General features: G+C 41.8%; 1 protein-coding gene and 1 long non-coding RNA gene across 2 annotated transcripts in view; one reads left to right on the top strand and one right to left on the bottom strand.

Moving 5' to 3' along the window:
• Positions 1 to 9,619, bottom strand: part of LRP12 (LDL receptor related protein 12) — a 48,807-nt gene extending 39,188 nt beyond the window's left edge. Inside the window, exon 1 of the mRNA XM_017806395.1 lies at positions 9,468 to 9,619. Within this exon, the coding sequence (XP_017661884.1) occupies positions 9,468 to 9,546 (79 nt within the window). The 5' untranslated portion in view covers positions 9,547 to 9,619. The remainder of the gene's footprint in view (positions 1 to 9,467) is intronic.
• A 2,037-nt stretch (positions 9,620 to 11,656) lies between these two features.
• LOC108493198 lies at positions 11,657 to 14,133 on the top strand. Its single transcript, XR_001873398.1, has 2 exons — positions 11,657 to 12,058; positions 13,541 to 14,133. It is a non-coding gene; the product is annotated as an uncharacterized LOC108493198 (long non-coding RNA).
• The last annotated feature ends 1,194 nt before the right edge of the window (positions 14,134 to 15,327 follow it).

Below are 15,327 nucleotides of genomic sequence, written 5' to 3' on the forward strand. Positions count from 1 at the left end.
CCTTCTCTTAGATGGATTGCCTGACAGGGCTGACGAGCTCCATCTGCCCGGGGGACCTGGGAATCGAACCCGGGTCGCAGCGGTGAGAGTGCTGCACCCTAACCACTAGACCACCGCACACTGTGTCTCACCTAAAAAATCCACTGCGCAGGCTCGAAGGGTTAATGACCTTTCCCAAATCTTCGCTCGCGAAGACTGGCCATACATACATACACAATATTTCAGTAGAGGCACAAAGAAGTTGCTTAATAAGAATCTGATGCCATGATCCTTACATTCATAGCAATAATTTATAAACCATATTCAACAACTCGCAAGTTTAAAGCTAGTTCAGACCTCCTTCCCATCAGAGAAACTCTTAAAAAACCCCTGTTTGATGTGATCATTTCAGCTGAATACCACACACGCCTGAGAAACTGTGCATGTTTATTTCAAATTAGGTGCTTTGAGCACTTTATTGGCTCCCAAATGTGCAGTACGGTCAGCAAGCAAGATCTCAGATTAAAAATTTAAATTCAACTTTATTTTGATCATCAATCCTTTCTGAAAGCTTTTTCGTTTTGTGCTGAATTCCTTCAAGCCCAACACTTTAAGTAGCTCTATCTAGACTTCATTTCCACCTCCTTTGTAAAGCCACAAGATAGAGACAGTTTGAGAAAACTGATGAAAGAAAGTCAAACGTAGACCTGTTCACTTGATTCTCACATACATCTTCCTGGCTTCCATGCTTTTAATTAACATTTTAAGACAGATGTACAGCTGAATATTATAAGATATTCATTCAAAAAACCACATTTAGAACACAGGATCTCTTATTCCACCAAAACTCCTCAGGGACCACAAAGGCACCACATACAAGCTCTGCAGTTCCAACTGATAGTGGGGAAAGCAGACTGTGCTCCTCACTCAGGGCAAGAAAATAAAGGTATAGTCCTTCTCCCAAGCCTTACTGATCTTACAGTGTAAAGGTAAAAGGCCTGTACAGGCAGTACTGTCCCACATTTCCAAAATGGATGAAGAAAACCAGAAAGCTACCATTGTGGACTTTAAACAAGACAGTAACATTATCACTCAGCTGTGGTATGGATTGTCATTTACACGAGAACTGTGATATCACTGAAGCTTTGTTCCAGGGTGCACAGATGACAGACACAACAGATACTTTGAAATAAGGAATTGAAGTGAGACAAACTAGGGAACAGGCACTGGAGACAGCATTAGCTGGATCACCAACAACAGGTCAGTAGTAACTGGGCTCTATAAACATGCACCTCCCAGGCACATCCTGCAATAAAGTTGCTAGAGTGCACAAATGCCAGTATCAGTCAGAAGAGGGATCACAAAAAAGGATGTTTTTGATAAAGCCATATACTGAATCAAAAAGTGTTCAAAGTTCTCCATTTATCCACTTACTTTGTAAAGCACAGGTAAAATGCAAGACTCTAATGTTTCTGTAACATCCCTCTGCCTGAGAAGAGGGCCAGAGAGCAAGACCTCAAGCAATTTCCAAGCTCTTCCTGCACTCAAACTCCTTTTCTTGCTTGCCTGTAAGAGTAACCTCTTAGACTTATTAGATGCTCACTCAGCCACCATAGCACCTTTAAAATAAAAGGCTGGTTCCCTTCCTCCCTTCTACGTGCACAGCCTCTTAAACAACAACTGCTCTCGCAGACATCCTGGCCTCCTCTTCCACTCTGAAGAACAGTTCTGCCACCTTTAGCTGTGAACATGCCTTAACAAGATGTCCCCATCTTTCCCGTCCTGGTCACCCCAGTTCTCCAGTCTTCATGACCATCTCTAAGCATAGACAATAGCTGTACTTTAGCCATGGAACTGGTTGCTCTTTCAGCACCTTTAGATAGGAAACATGACCAGTGGGAGGTGCTCTGACAAGGGAAGCCATTTCTACTAATTACACAATCACCCCAATCCATCCCAGTCAGTACTTCCAAATGCATGTTGCTATGATCAAGAGTCATGTGTCTGATGATTTTGTCATTCATCTTCCTGACCTATCAAAAGGCACCTCTCTCACATTATTTAAACTGATGTTTAGATCATGGGCAGGGCATATATTCTTTTGCCATACTTTTAAAAAAACTAACTGGGAAAAAATTAAATATGTACTCTTCCAAGACCAGTTAAAAATATTTCCATATGGTTTAGACATACATGTTGAGTTAAATCCCTATGCACTCTCCCTGAGCACTTCTTAAGAGCAAATGGAAAACTGTAATTGCTTAGGAATATGAAGAGCAGGCTGAAGCAAATACAACAATACTATGAATAAAACAGCACATTAACTAGGACTCTAGAATCAATCTCTCTTTGGAAATTACTCTGTTGAGCTCTATGTGCAGGAAAAAAAGGAGGGGAGGGTTAAAGTCTCCACTTAAAACCATGTGATAAGAGGAACATATATAAGGATTTGTTTACTGCATGTGGCCTATTCACTATCTCAGTCCCAGTAACTGCAATATCCCTAACTGAAGCTTTTACTTGAGATACTCAAAATACAATTTCATAGAAGGAAAACACCCTACCAAGGTATACTAATTCATTGGATTCTAATACACTTTGTTAAGTGTAGGAAAAAAAGTAATTAACCGGTGTCTTATGAAAATTCATATACAGCTAAAATCTAGAAGTCGGAGTACATGAATATAAGTGTGTGCCTTCCTGCTACAAGGCGCATCAACAAGACTTCCATTTCCTGTTCTAAATTGCTCACCTTCAATTAGTAAAGAGTTCTTTCTAAAGGAGCAGCTCCTTGAATGAGTAGGATCAGTAAATTTTTAAGAGACATTGACTAGAACAAACTTATTTCTTAGTAACACTGTAAAAACTAGAGGAAAAAGAAAATTCTATTTTTTCCATGAAAGAACTATTATCACTATTATTCTGTACTTTCAGAGGGACCTATATGTGTCTCCCAATAGGTGCATACAAAGATGGAGTAATAAACCCAAGTTACAGGACCCTCTAGAGGAATAATTTTTTTTTAACTTTTAAACACAAGCAACTTCATTATAGACTTCCTCTACATGTCAAAGTGTGCTCACACCGTTTGTTAGAGTACCACTCTACTGTTTTCTGGGTCCAACACGCTTTTAAAGTCTGCTCTGGTTACCCACAGTCAGTCCCAGGGGCTTCCCCTTAGCAGAGGAAATATCTCAGAGGTCCAGAAGTAGTCATGAATTACACACAATCAGACAGGCCAAACATGCAGTTCACATCCCAATATATAGTTCAAGTGTACTTTCCACTTACAGAGAAACACAACTAGTTCACTTCCATTGCTTTGCTGAATTTCTATTTTACTAAGGGTGGGCAAGTTCAGCTTTCTTGCACAACAAAAATTTCCATAACGAACTGAAGGTATCTGGGAAAGTACTGAAAACTCAGAAGATGCTTAAGTGAAAAGAAAGACCATCTTATGACAACTCAAGGTACTAAACTAAATGGTTTTGTGTGACTCCCTTCCCCCCACTTCTAAATATGGTCTACTTGGAAGCTTTCTTAATTTTGGGGAGGCTCCTACTTTTGCTTGCTAACTTCCTGACTAGTTCCAGAAAGTTGTTCCTCACAAAACAGTTGAGAAAGCTATACATAAATTCCCTCATAACCTAAAATTCAGAGTATCAAATAGAACAGAAGTGAAAAAAAATCTAACAGATAGCTACTAACTAAGCTAGCCTTGACAAAAAGTCACCATCAGTGTTAACAATGTAGCAAAAGTTATAGTACATCCAAATTTAAAGTATCTGTCCAGAGAAATAAGTCTGATCCACAATTGAGATTACCGCTTTTTAAGTATGTGCACTGATCTGTCAATTATGCAGAATTTAGTAGTTTTAACTTTGATACAAGAATCAACACTATATATTTCAATGCAAATGTAAAGCTTCCCGTACTGAAGCATCAGTGAAGTAACAACTGCAGCAAAAAAATCAAGGGTAGGAAACAAAAAAGATCATAGTCAGCACAACACAATTCTTCAGACTCTGGTATCATACAGCTGGCTATAAATCACTTTGAGCATTTATTTCTAGTGAGGGGATAAACACAAGGAATCAGATCTACAACCAACTTCCATAGTATCAAATGCACTGGCACCCAGCATTTTCTTACAGCCATGTAAACTACAGAGGTTGAATTTTGCTGACCAAAGGACACCTCAGTAACAACCAGTACTGCAAAATGTTACAGCTAGTAATTATGAAATACATACAAGCCAAAATCATCCCAGGCTGTCAACAAATCCCACTCTTTCAATTACTGCCTAGCTAGATGTCTCAGCTGTTCCAGCATTTAACATAATCATTAACTATCTGGGACAGTATAAATGGAACACTAAAACTAGAAAATGCAGAGACATCTAAGAAAGCAAAACCACACTTTACACTGTACAAATAAAACTCATGAATTTTTAAAAAACTGTAAGGAAATTAGTGAATTATACTTAATGAGCATGGAAATAATGTCTACAACTTGGGAAACTGAGGTATATGGTAAAAGATAAATGATGTGAGAAGGAATGTACCAAAGACATTAAGTTTAAAATTCTGAGATTTGTTAACAAACTATAAGAATGACCATAATTAAAGTTTTAGCCAGGTCAAGTATAAAATGATAATATTTAGGGCTTACTTGAAAATAATACCCATACAGTTTACATCTATTTGAGACTGAAACTGGAGTGACTAAAGTAAACAGATTCACCTGTAGGGCCTTTCCAACACTAACAGAACAGAGCTCTTCCTCTCCTAGCAATGACAGAAACAGATGACAGAAACAGATGAAAAAGCCATGCTAATTACACGCTTTGCTCTGATGACAGGAATGGAGTCAGATGGCTTTTGTCCTGATTCTAGTTACAAGTAGGTCTTTGCTCTTCCTATGGATGACAAAGTTCTCATTTAGTGCATAATAACAATCACACCAACTACCTTAGATTCAATTTTCAAATTCTTTTTGCTACAAGGTTGTCTTGGATGTGGGTTTTCTTCTTCTCCCCTCAAAGGAACATTGCTTTGAATATTGTCCACATGATCTCACAGATACTTTGACTACAGACCTAATTGTGGCTCTGAACAGCCAGCTGAATATGCATGTACTTGTACGAGCTGACATGACCAACTTACATACAGTACAAATTTCTATGGCATTAAAATTAGGACATTTTCACTTCAAGGACTACAAAACTGTTCTAATAAATTAAATGCAGTGGGTTTGCCGACAATATTATTTACAGCTTAGCAAAATAAATCTGTTCACAAAAGTGGCACTAAAGACTGGCATTCAGGAGCTTAAAATACAATAATTTATTAAGCCAAGCCATTCCATTAGGACAGTCTGTTCTGGCTTCAGAGTTCAACTTCTTTAGAAAATTAAATAAACTGCCTGGCAGACCTTATTTGCTTACATGATTCAGGCTATTATTTCAAACAAGGTGAATGGATCCAAAGAACTATTTATTCTTCCTCATCTCATACCATCATTAGCAAACTGACATGCAAGTAAAATTCAGGTCCTGACCAGTGAACTTTTATGGCAATTTTACCTGTCTTACCTAAAACTAAATGAACAATGAATTATATACATATGTTCCTGTTATAATCTCAAATAACATCCGTTCTACGGAAACCTGGAATGATTCTAATCCATAACCAAGTGTTTTAAAGCTTATATAAATGCAGTATTTTTTTTAAAGGGACGAAATAATGATCGTAGCACTGCTGTCTCAGTAGTTCAACATACAACATAGTTTCCACCACAATTTTTGGGAATAATAATTTTCTGACCTCCCCCGATGTTTCTCAGCCATTAGTCCTTCAAAGGGTACTCACTAAAGCCAAAACCACACTGGAGATAAGGACAATTAACACTGATCTCTATCTGCCCCCACTTCTACCCTTGAACTCTTTTAGTCTCCCTGTCCTACTACTGTAAGTATTTCTCTTTGATGCACCTTTACATGTGGTGAAGCCAGAAGCAGGGAGATTTACCTACTGTACCACTGACTACTGCCAACTGTACAGAACTCTGTTAAAGTTTCCTGTAGTCTTCTGTTCAGTGGGAAAGAAATTCAAATTAATTATCAGGGCAACAAGTATACTTAAGACTATAAAAAATTTGAATTTCCAGAAACCTGAAGAAGCCAAATGCCCATGCTTCTAGACTCCATTCCAAAGGAAGGCATGTCCTAGTTTTTGCAGTGTGCCACCTCAGAGACTTTTCATAACTCAACCTGTGCTCTGGAACACCAATCCCTCCCAAACCGGTCCTGAAAATGCTGCATTACAATACCAGTAAGATATAAACTATTATTCTGCCAAGAGTGAAATAAAAATCAAACAAAAGGGTAACATTAGAAATTCAGTTCTCTAATCTAAACTCATGTTTTAACAAGAAAACAAGTAAGATAAATATCCTTGAAGTATTTAAAAGATGTGTAGATATGTTGTTTAGGGACACGGTTTAGTGACGGACATAGCAGTGCTAGGATTACAGTTGGACTCAATGATCTTTAAGGTCTTTTCTGACCTACATGATTCTATGATTCCAAGATTCACTTGATTTCCAATTTTTCAATCATGGAACTTTGGTTTGAAAAACACTGCCCTCAAGAACAGGACTTATTTCTCAAATTACATTTTTCCCCCTAAAAAATTACTTTGCAGCACATATGATTCTGTTTTGAACTCAGATAACTGTTAGAGCCTTTGAGATAAGAACAAATATCTTTATATTTGTACCAGTACAAGCTATGCCAGGATTATGTAGAGACATATACAATCAATTATTTCTTGGATATAAAACTCTCAAGCCAACAGGAAAGCCAGAAATATAAAACAAAAAATACCATTACCCAATGCTCTACCAAGCTATAATTCTTGTTAGTCAGTGCTATTCCAATATTTCACTCATCAGTATTCCTCCTTCTCAAATTTTTATAATTATAGTCATCATCAGAAGGAAGGTTTGAAAAATTCACTAACCACAGGGAAACAGAGGAACATTCTCTGGAGAGCTCAATGCCCACATAACAACCTTGGTGAATTTAGTATTTTAATTAGTGGAAAATTCTAGATATTTTAGCTGTGCAACTGCATAATGGAAGGCAACCAAACTGATGCACCATTGCTTTTCCAAGCATGCATTTACCTTGGGCATTGTCTACAGCATTCAAAGCCTTATCATAACGACATCTGCAAGGCTCTGCTCAGGATCAGCATCACAGTCCAGAGCTCTGCTGACAGTAATGTCTTGTTCAGACTCATGCCAATACTAAATTAGTTTAGTTTCAAGAGCTAAAAGCAGTTGTACAGGAAGGTAAAATGTTTTAATGAGGCATAGTTCCCAGTCCCACTTCCTTCTCCCAAAAGAAATAAACAGGAGAAATCAAAATGAAAACTAGGGAAAGGGCAGTACTACACAGTGAATGCTTTTGACGCTCTGGCCTGGGGAGGAGAAAGTTCCTTTCCTTTGAGTAGTGAAACTGGTCAGAACTTCAGACATTTGTAACAAAAAGTGTTAGGAGAAACTAATCCCTCATGAGGATGAGGCAGTATAGCATGGTGATCAAAATCAAAAGCAGCTTGTCTTTCCTGGCAATGGCAATAAAGGATGGCGATGCATTTCTCTGCAAGGCAAAAGAAAATTATAGAGCCTTCTTGGCTGAACGTTGGAAAGTCTTGATTAAAAGTCTATCAAAAATGTTATTCAGCAAGAATTTTATTTGGTTGTTTTTTCTCTAACTCAAGATTGTTCTTATGATTTAAATTTTTATAAGGGAAATACTGGAATAAAACCTAAGTTACAGCATCACAATTTGAAACAATCTACTTAGGTCAGGCTGATGAGGGATATCACAATTATCATTTTGACTTTTTACTTTGATTCAGCAACAAGTATAATAAAGTTAGCACACAAGAGCTTGTTAAAAAAAAGTTTGCACAGAAATTAAATTTCTCAAGTACATAAAGTATGCAAACACAAGAACAGCTTAATATATCCAAACGAGATTTTTGCTACCACTTTTTGCTCTACCATTAGCCAATTCCTTTATAGCTGTGCTTGCAATTCAGCTTTTCACACAAAACTCTTTTGCTTCACTTTGTATGCATTTAAAAGACTGGTCAGTACCTTCTGTTGTTCATGCAAGTAGGCCCCCCAAAAATTAAACTTTCCCAGAGTAGCTATTCAGTTGCAGGTACTGGCATATCTGTAGCTCTGTTTGAAGAAGGCTACCTTACTTTTCTACTCACGTAAATATAAAATGGGAAATGCTCTCACAAATTTCTGTGGTATGTCTACACTTTGGATTGATTGAGTATGGATTGATTGTTGCAGCACAGGCATGTGCTGGACAAAGCACTTGGCACAGACAAATCTGAAATATCTTGATGTTCCAGACTCAAGTTTGTTTTCCTAAAGAGTAAAAGAGATTCCAATTTCAGATGTTCAATCACGTGTTAAAGGCAAAGGCATCTACTTCAGCAACTGCTGAAGCAGGGCCCACGTCGCTGTCCTGCTCAGGGCAAGGCACGTACCCAGCGCTGTGCCAAAGGCTACTTCTCCCGCCGGAGGCCCATGGACACAACCACGCTCGACTTCATAAAACAAACACAACTCCCTGAGAAAACATGAAACGACACTCCTTGTCAAGTATCTGTGTTTTGATCTATCACGTGTTACTGGGCCACCAGCATATTGCAAAAACCAACCTCAGTACGTTGCCTAACACATTTGCACAAATATTTTTCATTAGCAGCTCTGTTTAAAGACGTGTTTATACTCAGGGATGAAATGCCATTCCGGTATGAGCTGCAGGCAGGCTGAGCCGAAGCAAAGGTCCCCGGAAGGGCTTCCAGGCCTGTGCTGATGTGTCACAAACTCATCACCCAGCGCCGGCCCCCGGCCCAGACGGGCCGCCCTACCCCCGACACTAGGCCGGACGTGGAACATCTCCCAAGCATCCAACCCCATTATCCACAGGCAGCGACTACTCGTGACTCAGAGGATTTGGGGCTGGTTTGTTTGCGCGGCCCGGCGCCAACTCCGGAGTTCCCGGCAGCGCACATCTGCGGGAGAGCTGGGCCAAGCCCCGGAACCCCGGCCCCAGTTTTGAGGACTTCCCTGAGGAGATTTCCTCCCGCCCCCACAGCTAACAAATAAATAAACAGATAGGTAGATAACACACAAAAACCTCTAAACCAAACAAAACAAAGCAAAAAAACCCTCGAGCGAGTCCTGGAGCAGTTAAGCTCGGAGAGGGAAACGGGGCTGTGCGCGGAGAAGGGGAAGTCTGGCGGACCCCAGCGGGGCCCGGCGACGGTGCCGGGCGGTCCCAGGCCCCCCGCCGAGCCCGGTCGGGAGAAAGGCCGCTTTGTTCCCCCTCCCCGCGGCCGCCTCCCGGCCCACGACACGGAGGCGGGCGGGCGGCGTCACTGCCCGGTACCTACCACAGCAGGAGGCGACGATGAGCAGGAGCTGCGCTGACCTCCAAGCCGGGGACCCCTCTGCGCTCCCCCAAGGGGCCATAACACCCGCCCGCAGGGAGGCGGCGCGGAGCCGGACCCGCCACCACCGCGCCCGCGACACGGAGCCGGAGCTGCTGCCACAGGAGGGGCCGGCGGCGCCTCGCCCCTTCACCCGCCGGAGCGGCCTCCTCGGGGAGCGCTAACGGCGCGCACGGCCCGGCCGCCCGGCTGCCCACGGAGCCATGAGCCGCCCCCGCCGCCGCCGCCGCCGGCCTCGGCCGCCCGCCCCCCGCGCCGCTTCCGCCGCCCGGCTGCGCCCGCCGCGCCTGCGCACTGCCCGCACGAGCGCGTGGGGCCGCTCCCGGCAGCCGCGGGCCGGGGCGGAGCGGGGCCCCCAGACGGCGGGGGCGGGCCCGGGGGCGGGCCCGGCTCCGCTCCGCCCCAGTGCCGCCACAGCACCGCCCTGGCACCGTCACAACACCGTCCCGCAGGTGCCTCAACCTCCTCCGCCGGCACCGCCTCCGTCTCCTTCCTCTCTGTCGCCGCCAGGTTTCGGCACGGCCCGCCCCGTCCCGGCAGCCGCCACCACCAGCCGGGGCTGGGGACACGTCCAGAGCAAGGAGGGTGGATCTCCCGGCGGAGCAGCCGGAATTTCGGGCTCGCACAGGATAACCGAGTGGGTGTTTCAGTGCCCTGGCTCTCCGCCCCGAGTAGAACTGCCTGAAACCAAACCCAATCTGTAAAGCACAGAGACACGCTGGCAGCTGGCGGCTGTTGTGCTTCTGATCTCCAAATCTGCGTTTCTGCAGTGAGACTGAAAAATTACCGTGGGAGCACAAAAGCGTAACTCCCATAGATAGAAAATTATGGACCCCATAGAAATTCCTTGTGACACTTCCTGTTCAATTACGATGGCTCGTCTTTCACCCTTTAATGGCACCGTTTTCCGGTTGCACAATTATCTATTGTCAAAAGCAAGTGGGATTCACAGCACAACTTCTATATTTAGCTTTAATTTTGCAGTGCCTGTTGCAGACTGTTAGAAGTGTTTATTGCCCCTGGTGTGCTAGAACCATTTGTTTGGAAAAACAGAAGTATTACAGTTCCCTAGAAAAGCAAAAGTTACATTGGTAGGGCACTGTAGCTGTGCCCTGAAAACAGATATGTTGAATTGGACCAGAGTTCTTGCTCCACAAATGCTGATTGCTATGGGGAGCGCTCTATGCTATTTCTCCTCACTCCTCTCATTTTTTTCATAGAATCATAAAATCATTTAGGTTAGAAAAACCCTTAAAATCGTTGAGTTCAACCATAAATATAACAATGCCAAGTCCACTAAACCACGTCCGCAAGAGCCACATCTGTACCTCTTGTAAATACCTCCAGGAATGGTGACTCAACCACTTCCCTGGGCAGCCTGTTCCAGTGGTTGACAATCCTTTCTGTGAGGAAATGTTTCCTAATATCCAATAACCTCCCCTGTCACAACTTGAGGGCATTTCCTTTCATTTGTTTTTCTCTGATTTATCCCACAGTTATTTCCGATTGCCCATCTATTTGGGAAGAAAGATAAGTATATTGGGAGGATGTCTCTTTTGGAAGGGAGTAGAGGTTTATTTAAGGATAAGCATCTGGATGAAGATTCAGCATTTATAATAGTCGGAAAAGAAGGACCGTAAACCAGACAAGCATGAATGCTTTCCAGCTCTGGGGAGTTGTAGTCCAGAAACACCCTGTACTAGAGTCACTATCGTTAAATTTAACAATATTCAATGGATTAGTCCTCAGTAAATTTGTCCAATCACAGTTTGAACCTATGAGGGGTGTGACTGTTCACCTCTCCAAAGCCATGAGTATGCACACAAAATCAGCACTTCAAGGAAGAAGAAAACACAACCTTCATTTATATGTTTGTCATAGGTTGAGATTGGCCCCCCTCTGAGAGTCAGGGGGAGCTCAGAAGTGATTGGGTGCCAGGGCAGTGTTCCCTGGAGAGCCAATCACCATTCATATTGTTCGCTTCTGCTCAAAATCATATATACACAGCACTGGAAGCTGTTGGCAGTCTTGGTGTTCTGCCTCCCCTCCGGGGGGAGAGAGGGGAGCCCTGCAGCCCCCCCAACTCTGCCTGGGCCAGAGTTGGAGGCAGCATTTGGAGTGTGTGCTGTGAAGGAAGAGATTCACAGCACCTGAGGTAAGAGGGAGGAGGCTAAGCCCTCTTCTTCCCCCCCACCCTGCACCTGCAGTACGCTTGGGATAGTGTATAACTGGACCGAACTCTGCCTGTGGCCAAGGCTAGGGGGCTTTTTCCCCCCTCACTGCATTAAGACTGGTGGGAGGTGGATTTTAAGGCTCAGCATTTAAGCAGAGCCAAGTGGATGGGCTGCTGACGAAACAGCTCGGAGCTAGGGAAAGGAATCCCAGGCGAAATTGGAGACGGACCGAAGAGAGGCCCAGAGGATGTCTCTGCCGTGATCTAAATAGAGGACAGCCGAAAACCCGAGGAGGAATCAACATTCCAGGACACAGATGCTTGATAAGCTAAACTACACTGCAGTAGCCTACAAACCGAGGTATGAGATTGGGAGAGAGAGATCATACAGTAGAAATGACACAGAACCGAGGAGAAAGGACTTAAAGCTATCTTCTTGGACTTCATGAGGAGGAAAAACTGCAATAAACAGCTGGAGCTTGGTGAGGGGGGAGCGTTTGGGCCCAGAACACTCCCACGAGAGAGACTGCGTTACATATCAGCCTTGAAAGGCTGCTCCTGGACTGAAGTTAAAGGGAGGAGCTTAAAAGGACTGATAGAAATGCAATATATATATATATATATATAGCTACTTTTAGTTTGTACAGTATATTTATTTGTGTAAATAAATGTATATACTTCCCCCTTCCCCTATAGAAGCTTCCGGCCTGAAAGTTTCTCTCCAGTGTTAGGATAAATTGTGGGAAGGGGTGGGGAAGCCTGGAAATTGGATTTTGGATTTCTAATGTGGCTCAAACTGCCACAACGTTTATACAAATAATTAAAGCTTTCACAACAGCTTAGCCAACAACTTTTTTTCATTTGTCTGTAGCTACTGAGAAAAGCATTACTGGTTATATGAAGACACCACATAGAGCCTATGAACACACAGGGACTTCTAACCCTCCCACAGTAATTACAGCTGTAATGGAGAGACGTAAAATGATTCTCTTTCCATAGATTTTTGTTGCAACACAAAGAAGACAACACTAGTTATAATTTCAGATTAAATGCTATTCCAAACAACCCAAATATTTCTATTGGTGAAACTACTTTCAATCACTTGCACAAACAAGTGGTCACCCTTTACCATGTACCCAGGTTGAGTGTTCATGGCAGAGAGCAAAGCATCAACTCCTGGCATCACAGGCTTAATTTCAACATTCTTCTCAAAGACGAGGAGTGAAGGATGATATGCAAAAGAGTCCTGTTTCAGTACTAAATGAGCTTGGCAAGCAAAAGGTGAGATCCTGAAGTGATGATCTAAAGAAAAAAACCTCTGCAGGAGCAGTTTTTCTGCATATGAGATGAGCTGGATCTTGTAAGTCCAGGGAAGAGAATATGTTAGTAGTCTGGATAAGACACTCAGGATGTCAAGCACCATCTTCTCATGTAACACCCTTAGAAACTTCACCAGATATAGCAAAGTTTCCTGAGTAAAAAGTTGTGGTTTTCTTTTTTTGTTTGTTTTTGTTGTTGTTGTTGTTGTTGTTGTTGTTTATTTGGTTGGCGTTTTTGGTTGATTTTTTCTTTTATTTTATTTTTGCTGCTCCTGTTGGTCTTTGCTGAGAGCTTTCTTAATCTCTTTAGTGTTTGGAGAGGAGAATATTGTTACTACTATGCCTGAATAGTACATTGTAAATCATATACATAATTTTACATACATGAAATTCTAATCATGACTGCATTTTTTGTTTGGTGGTTTTTCTTTATTCTTATCTGAAGAAGGCTAATAAAACTTTATTAGTAGGAATCATTTTAAAATGACACAGAAGTTGATGGCATCTTTCTTTTGTATTTGAAGGCAGATGAAGATAAAACATCCTGAAAATGCACACATGCTTCACCTTGAACCAAACCAAGATTGTTGTAACAGTTTGTCGCTCCTCTGTCTGATGCTCAAGGTTGGCACATGAAGTTACTGAAGCAGCTTCAGCAAGAATTATCAGGCACTCAGTGACAATATCAGCATATGATTTTTTTCCTCCTGTGATATTCCTTTCAGCATTGTTTTCTTTTTAATGATCTGTTGATTATTATCACTTCAGCTTTACTTCACTGCCTGCTGCACACATTTTCTTCTTGTCATCCTTGCTCTTCTTTTTTTTCTCTTCCTCATCAGTTCTCCCTTTCATCACTTCAGAGTATGCTGTTAGCAAATGCCACCCACAGATTTAATAAAAATTTTATGGCCCATTGTAAAACTAGTCCACATTTCATTCTTTTCTCATTATTTGTGCTCTGACCATGTGTAAAAGGGGAGACAATCTTACAGTGTCTCTCTGATGCCACATCCTAGATGGAACCTCTGAGAATCATTTTAATACACAATGAGGATAATTTAAGATGTTGACTAGATCTCAGCTAAATAAAGTAACAGCATTTTTCCTTTACCAATCTCATTGTTTTCTGTCCCATAACTTCCCTTCACATGAAGTCATAAGAAATGTTACTATATTCAGTACCAGTATTTAATTTTTGGTGAGACCTCTACCACATCTGAATTTACTTGACCTGGTTTTTTGCAGAAGCCAAGTACTTACGTTATCATAAGAAGGCCATCAGTGGAATTCTAAATATTCTTATTTTGTTATATTAGTTTTCAAAATCAATTATTTATAAACATAAAGCATAAATATAGGCAGCAGAGGAGGTAAATTTCTCTTCTAGACTTGCATTTATTTTGCAGCACAACCTATGAAGACTGGGACAAAAATTACTTGTGCCACCTATTGAGTGATTTATTGCTCAGTTGTTTGCTCAGCAGTTGTCTAAAGGGTGCTAGTAAACTAGATTTTTGTTCTACAGTAATTTTAATACTAGACCTCAGTTACTTCAAATCTAGAGTACCCTACATAATTTTACTTCAAAATGATGAAAGACAGTAGAAGATGTTGTCAGAAATGTCTGGATCAAGGCCATTGTGCTAAAAATACATAGCATACATCAGAATCTGCTTACATTGTGCTGCTGTACATATTAGTATTGCTTTTGCATGCTGGAGGAAATATATCAAATGTGGTAAGTCATCATTTATTTCCTTGGTGTTTATTATTAGTATCTTTTTGTGGTCTAGAGGTCAGTCAAGAGTAGGGTCCCATTTTGCTAAGGAGTGTACAAACATAGGACATGCTGTGCATTGTGCAGTGGAAAACAGTCCAAATATAGCTCGGTTAACTGCAAATGGAATATGCCTGGAGACAGTGGCAGTGTAGCTGCATCCTTGTAGCTTGCGCCTCCAAACTAATTTTGTAGGGCATATTAGTTTAAGCACCATGCTCCACCAGCTGCTTCTGGGATTCACCTTAGTTTCTTCAAACTGCTGCAGAGCCCTTCCAGTAAGTCACTGCTTTTTTTACCATGCTTTGTCCCCTGAGGACCTATTTGTAGGCAATTTGTAAGCTCTTTGCCTAAATCTAAACAGAACAACTGGTTCCCCAGGAGGAGAAAGGGATTTGTGTACAAACAACTTTTAAAAAGTGCCTACAAAGTTTGTTACCTCAGTTAAATGTAATTCATATTCAAATGTAATAGTAGTAATTTTTTTAGTCATCCAAATCTGGACTGTCTCAACTCATTTATGTTCTTCTG

The sequence above is a fragment of the Lepidothrix coronata genome, unplaced genomic scaffold (genome assembly GCF_001604755.1).
Source record: "Lepidothrix coronata isolate B3197 unplaced genomic scaffold, Lepidothrix_coronata-1.0 Scaffold15, whole genome shotgun sequence".
NCBI lineage: Eukaryota > Metazoa > Chordata > Aves > Passeriformes > Pipridae > Lepidothrix > Lepidothrix coronata.